This window comes from Phalaenopsis equestris, unplaced genomic scaffold (genome assembly GCF_001263595.1).
Source record: "Phalaenopsis equestris unplaced genomic scaffold, ASM126359v1 Scaffold000511, whole genome shotgun sequence".
In the NCBI taxonomy this organism is placed as follows: Eukaryota; Viridiplantae; Streptophyta; class Magnoliopsida; order Asparagales; family Orchidaceae; genus Phalaenopsis; species Phalaenopsis equestris.
In genome coordinates this window covers 2,902,523-2,909,645 of record NW_018164951.1, presented here as the reverse complement: position 1 = coordinate 2,909,645, position 7,123 = coordinate 2,902,523, and the positions used below count along the sequence as shown (strand labels likewise).

The 7,123-nt window shown below is 35.4% G+C and overlaps 1 protein-coding gene across 1 annotated transcript; it reads left to right on the top strand.

Annotated features, from left to right (window-relative positions):
• Positions 1-1,943: 1,943 nt before the first annotated feature.
• Positions 1,944-3,118, top strand: LOC110028434 (protein LURP-one-related 15-like). The gene is made up of 3 exons (XM_020730272.1): positions 1,944-2,394; positions 2,463-2,690; positions 2,853-3,118. The coding sequence occupies exons 1-3, from the start codon at positions 2,173-2,175 to the stop codon at positions 3,033-3,035; spliced, it is 633 nt and encodes a 210-aa protein (XP_020585931.1). The 5' UTR covers positions 1,944-2,172; the 3' UTR covers positions 3,036-3,118.
• Positions 3,119-7,123: the final 4,005 nt, after the last annotated feature.

Sequence of the window (7,123 nt, the reverse complement as noted above, 5' to 3'; positions counted from 1 at the left end):
GAATATGAGCGCACTTAATCAAAAATCATCATAGCTAACCAACAACCAAGAAGAAACAAAATACCAATTAAGAAAATAGTGCATTTACCTTATGACTTATTCTTATAGATTAAATAAAAAAGAATCTATCACTACTCACCACTAAGAATGAACTTAACAAAAATAAACAAATTATAAATTATTTGAGATAATTTCAGCCCTAACCAATTGTTGTAAAATAATCTCACTTTCAGGCAAGAACTCACTTAAGCTTAAGAACTATATGAAGTTATGGATAATAGAAAACTAGGGCTTTAACTCAGAGAACCTCTTAGCAAAGTGTAGCAAATGACTCATCAAAAGAAAGGGTTGCCATTTCTTGTCTGAGGGAAAGATGTTTATGCTTGCTCTAAGCTTGGCAAATTATTAATCTTTAACTCACACGGATAACCACAGATAAACTAACATCTCCCTAAACTTAGCTCCATCAAATTATAAACATTCCACCAGCGTAAGTAGAGTGTATCTATGTGATATACATATTATAGAAGAGGCAACATAAGCTTCTTAGACTTGCTCTTCTTGAAGAAAGGCCAATTGTAGTCTCATATATTTATTTGCGTCAACATCGACAGCTAAGATTGCCTCGAAAATAATCTGAGTGCTATGAAATAATAAAAATCTTTATCTTTTTAATTAATAAAAGTAATAAATATCTCATGCATTTTTCTTATTTTTTTTGCAAGTGGCTCTCCAAAGATACAAGAGAAGCTAGAAATTAAGCTTAATTAAAATGTACATTACAAGATAGTAATAGGGACACATCTAAACATATGTGCACTCACGTAAAACAGAGGATAGTCGCTCTAGCTCAACAATATTAACCTTGTTCAAAAAGGCTCACCCAACTCTGATAGGCTTGCCTTGGCTTAAATAGTGCTTGCCTAAATAGAGAAACTCACCCACCTCAGTTGGACTCACTGCCTCTCACAAGACACTTACCCCACTAAGCCAATCAGGCAGCTCCATCTAATTTATCAACAACTCCACCTATCAGCATGTAGAAGCTTTCGAATTACAGGCCAAGACAACAACTCCACATATATTTATTTATTTATACCACTTGTTTGAACCAAAGCAAAAGGAAGCACTCACTAATTAAGAGCATATTATTATTAACGACTTATATTGTAAATATATTGTAAATAAAACTGTCCTATGTGGTTCCATGCAATTGCCCACCTGAACTTGGATGCTCTCTTTTAAATATTTACTGAGTTCTGAATAATACCTTGAAAATATGTTTATTTTTGCATAGCTCCCAATACACAGTCACTATTGATTACAACATATGACTGATGTAGTGTTGATATAGAGTTGGTAATAGATATATACATAGTGATATGCAACATTCGTATAATGTTGATACAAGAAAAGATCTAATTCTACAACATATTAAATCATCTTTTGAATGACCTAGAAGCTCTCATTAAGGATTAAGAATCAACGGACATACCATATTACCTACCAAGCTCAGCCTGCTGAGCCGATCTTGTCGACCAGAATCAAACTAAACAAAGTTGGTCAAGCCAGAAAATAGAATGACAAGCTCATACATGTAAAATATTATAAATATCTCAGTACGAAGCCTTCTAAAACATAGGCAAAAATGTAATATTATTGTTGTATCATTTTCTATATAAGTATAAATAAGACAAGACGGGTTAAACTTCATTCTCTCTCTCTCTATCTCTCTAACTCTCTCACACTTTCTCTCTCTTCTTCTCATGAGATAACTATAATATTATTTCTTTTATTGCTCTTATATCTTAGACCATGTCAATAGCGTTCATCCATACAGAGAATTGAATGCCAAAACTCTAATAAATTCAATGTTATTGTTAGCATTGAGGAATTCACTAAAATTTCTTTTGTGGCATTGTATCAAACACGTGGTCAACTGGGCCAAACAAGACCAGGTCAATCAAAAAACCTGGTCTTCCGCTCAAACCGAGATCCTTAAGCAACGCGGAGAAGGAACAAACTAGCCCAGTTATTATTTCCTTCATCCCTTCCCACCTCGCCTTCCCCCAAAATCCCATAATCCCAATCCCCTTTGCTTTCTCCCCCAATTACACCACAGAAATCCACAAGCAAAGAAATTAAAGGAGCCCAAACTTCAAATTCTTCCTCATGGATTCCGCCTCCACCGCCGTCATCAACCCCCTCTTCTGCACCCCTTACCCCATTGACCTCGCATTCACGACAAAGCCTCCAGGACACAAAAAGAGCGGCCCGCTCGCCGCCGTTGATGCCGCCGGTAACGTTCTCTTCAGAGCCCAAGATTCCTCTTGGGGCGGTTTCACCCAGCTCAGCGATGCCGCCGGGCATACCATACTCACCATGAAAGCAAAGGTCAGAACTTTACTCTTCTTTTCAAGTCTAAGAAGGTAAATTTATAAACTTTGATGTTGGTCATGCAGTTTCGCACCATGCACCATAGATGGCAAGCGTTCAGAGGGGAAAGCACGGAGGGGACAGATCTTTTGTTCACCTTAAGAAGAAGCTCTGCTTTCCAGCTTCATGACGAGTGGTTCGTCTTCCTTGCAGCCAACGCAAAAGAAGAAAACTGCGATTTTAAGATAGTAGGAAGTTACAGCAAGAAAAATTACACCATTTATAAAGGAGACTCATCCTTTGTTGTAGCTCAGGTAATTCAAACTTACTGACAGAACCTCAAATGAGTTCAGATAAATTATAAGATCTTCGAACAATTTCTCAAAGTTTACAGATGCAGCAGAATTTAGTATTAATTGTAATAGATTTGCTTTCAGCTTCTTACTGATGGCTAAAGTTTTTGTGGATAAATGCAGCTTAGTAAAGAGCATAAACTGAATTTGGAGCTGGAGAAGCACGCATTTGGAGCAACGATAACAGCGAACTGTGATTATTCTTTTGTTGTAGCTCTGATTGCAATATTTCATGTGGTTTATGCTATTGATGCTACCATGAATGCTGTTATCATTGGAGCAACAGTAGGAGCAGCGAGCAGCTAAGCTTGGAAGCTGAAATTTTGACATTTCTATCAGTACTGTAAATTTACTCGGATTATTGATTGAAAAGGCTGTTCTGCTTTAAAGATCTTTGTTTACATTTAATTTTTTTAATTCTTTTATTATTATTATTTTTAATTTTTTTGGTTGTGGTTATGTTCGAAGATGGCTGGAACCTCATGATTGTTGAACGCCTGAGAATTATGTGATGCATTTGAGAACTCGGCTAATTTAAACAGGCAGAAATATTGCAATTTTTTGCTTTGCCTACATCAAATTTGCACTTTTTTTTTTCGAAATAATAATCATAAAATGTGTTGCTTGAATTCGTGATATTTTAAACATAATTCTCTATGCAATCTATCATTAAAACATTAATGTGTGCTTAGTTATTCGAAATTTCAAAAGAAAGAAATATTGAAATATTTCATGCACACTTTACATGGAGAAAATATTGTGTTTGGAATACGTACCTGTTGCCTGTAATAATACAAAGTCCTTTGTAAAGTGGTGAAACCCAATTTTGCAAATTAAAAAAATAATAAAAAAAGTTATTTTTTTATACGACCGACCCGAATACTGCACGTTGCATTGCAAAAAAATCATCATAATACTAACAATAATACTGATAGTATTTTGGTAGTATTTTGGTGTTATTATGGTAGCATTGTGATGATATTCTTGTAGTATTCTAATGATATTTTGGTGGTATTCAGGTGGTATTCAGATGGTTTTATAATGATATTTTTATGGTATACTTGTAGTATTATGATGATATGTTGGTGGTTTTCTGGTGGTGTTATGGTAGTATTATAATGTTATTATGATGATATTCTGATAGTATTCTGATGATATTATGGTGATTTATGGTGATATTCTAGTGGTATTATTATAGTATTTTGGTGGTATTCTAATATACCAGCAGAATATCCCAAGTATACCACTGAAATATCATCAGAATATCATTAGAATATCATCAGAATGTCACAAGAATACTTACATAATAATACATTAATATCACAATGATACTACCAGAATATCATCATAATACCACCAAAATATTACAATAATATTACTATAATATCAATAGAATCACACCAGAATACTACTAGAATATCACCAAAATATTATCAGAATATCACTATAACACCACTAGTATTTTTGTTTGTATTATGAATGTTTTTTTTTTCGATGCAACGGGTGGTTCTCGGGACGTGTTGTGTGAAAAAATAGTTCTTTTCACTTTTTTTAATTTACAATACTGTGTCCCACCACTGTGCTATATTATTGGAGTATGCAGGTACATACTCTGGACTTAATATTTTCTCCCTTACATGAGGATAAGAACTGCTATTTCGGGATAAGAACTGACTCTTTCGGGATGTGGCTTTCTTAGAAAGTACCTCCTAAATAAATTAAACTAAATTAAATGCCCGGGTCTAATTACAATACATATTAAATAAAAAAAATATTTAAATATATTTGACTGTATACATATTTATGGATTATGTATGTTGTTATTCATATATTTATATTTTTATAAATTTAATTATATATATATATTAGATTATGTATACATAAATAATGTCTGTAATTTTTAAGTAAGAAGAGCATTTATGTAATTTGATAAAAGCTAAATTTTCAAAAGCAGCCCTACATAAATGAAATTAAAGTCTTATGTATCGATAAAAATGAAATTTCTAGGTTATGACATATCTAACACCTAAACATGTCATACATACCTACACATATATACATGCATTTGGTTTGAAGACAAAGAAGATAACACAAAAATTACTCACTCACATATCTTCTGAAAATGCTACAAAAAGTTTTCAAGTCCTTAACTTTAAAATATTTCAAAATACTTGAATCTCTTCACAAGTCCCCCATAATTGTAACACAAAAGCAATGAACAGCATTAACTAAAATAAAAAAAATTGATAAGAAATTTGTCATCTTCAATGTTTTTTCTTGATTATGACATCTCTTACTGGTATTTCTGCAAAATTGTCAACTAATATTTGATAAGCCACTTTATTCATGCATTTGAAAAAGTAGCAATCATTATTGAGGGATTTCTTGGGCACCGGTAAGAAATTCCTCCAAAGCTTCTATTTTTATAAAATGTATACGCTGTTGAGGAGGTAGATCCATGAGACCCGTCACTGACAAAGAGGTGTAATGCTTATATTTTAATATGCCCTGAAATCAGTAAAGCTGCATACGAAAGGTAATACATAAAGACAAACAGAAAAAAGGTTTTTATGAGCTGAACGGTAGGATGGAGTCTGTTGGAGATCAAACGGCTCTGCTTCCTGCTAGATGAGAAGCACGGCTGGCAGCAGGGGAGGGGAGCAGAGGTTGTTACACAGGGCATACTCTTCTTACCATGAAGCCAAAGGTAACAACTTTATAGTTAGTTCTATTGAATTATATGACATAATATATTGTTTACACAAGCATCTCTTCTTCTTCTTCTTCTTCTTCTTCTTCTTCTTTCTCTTTTCATTTCTTCTCTATCTTTTGCTTCAATTTTGAACCTTGCACTGCAGATGGCAGGCGTTCAAGAGGGACAGCTGTTAGCGCTGGCGTGGAGTCCGGTCCACCCAACCCGCGAACACCCGCTCCCGCCTCTCCTTCTGTTTTCGCGAAACGACGTTTCCGATCGCGAAGGGTCACACCTCTTCACAAATAACTACTCCCTCATTTCTTTTTTTGCGAAGTGAAACATCCATTCGCCAGAAACCGTTCCCGCCTCCTCTATTTCGCGAAGAGAAGCATCCCTTCGCTCCCTTCTCTTCGTGAAAAAAGGAGAGGCTCTCCTTCATATCTGGATGACACAAGAAGTCACGATTTTCTTCTTTAGGTTTCCTCGGGATAGAGGAAGAGTTCTTCGGGTTTCCACGGGACAGTGGAAGAGAAGAAGTGCAAGGAAGAGTAGTTTTTTGCGGCAGAAGGAAGAAGAAGGAAGAAAAAGAAGAAGATTGTTCTCCCTAGGCTTCTTCTTGGTGGCTTGTGGCAGAAGAGAAATTGAGTTTATTTCTCTTGTAAGTTTGTCTTCTTCGGTGTATCTCGGTGTAGAGTTTTCTTCGGTGTATCTCGGAGTAGAGAGAGAAGAACAGAGAAAGAAGAAGAGATAGAGCAATGAAGAGTGAGTGATTCCTCTTGTAAGTCGCGGTGATCGAATGGTGTAAATTTCCTCAATTAGTAAAATCCTCTGCAACTCCGTGGATGTAGACAATTTGTCGAACCAAGTAAATCTGTGTGTTCTTTTATGGTGTAATTTTTCTCGTTCTATTTTTCGCTTCGTCGATCGTTCTCCTGTTTGATTTATATATATACCACATCAACTGCTCTGGTATATATATTTCATAACAATTGGTATCAGAGCTTTGCTCAGATCTGAGGAAGAATGATGGCTGCAGTGAAGTAAAAGTTTCAGGGATCGAGAAATTTGATGGCACAGATTTTGGTTATTGGAGAATGCAGATAGAGAATTATCTTTATGGGAAGAAATTTCATCATTCGTTATTGGGGAAAAGACCTGAAAGGATGGATGAGGCTGAATGGAATTTGTTGGATCGACAAGTTCTGGGGTTATTCGATTGACTCTATCGAGGTTTGTTGCACACATCGTCGTCAAGGAAAGGACGACTGCAGATCTCATGACAGTCTTATCAGGTATGTATGAAAAGCCATCGACGAATAACAAAGTGCACTTGATGAAGAAGTTATTCAATTTGAAGATGGCGTAAGGTGTTTCTATTGCTCAACACCTGAATATTTTCAATACTATCACAAATCAATTGTCGTCTGTGAAAATTGATTTTGATGATGAGATATGTGCACTGATCTTGTTGGCTTCATTGTCATACAGTTGGGAAGCCATGAGGATAGCAATTAGCAGTTCTGCAGGTAAATCTAAACTGAAGTACGATGATATTCGTGATTTGATTTTGACTGAGGAAGTTCGCAGGAAAGATTCTGGCGAGGTCTTAAGTTCGAGTTCGACACTGAATGTTGATTTCAGAGGGAGATGGCATGACAAGAACTCAAGGATAGGGAGATCAAAATCAAAGTTTAGTAAG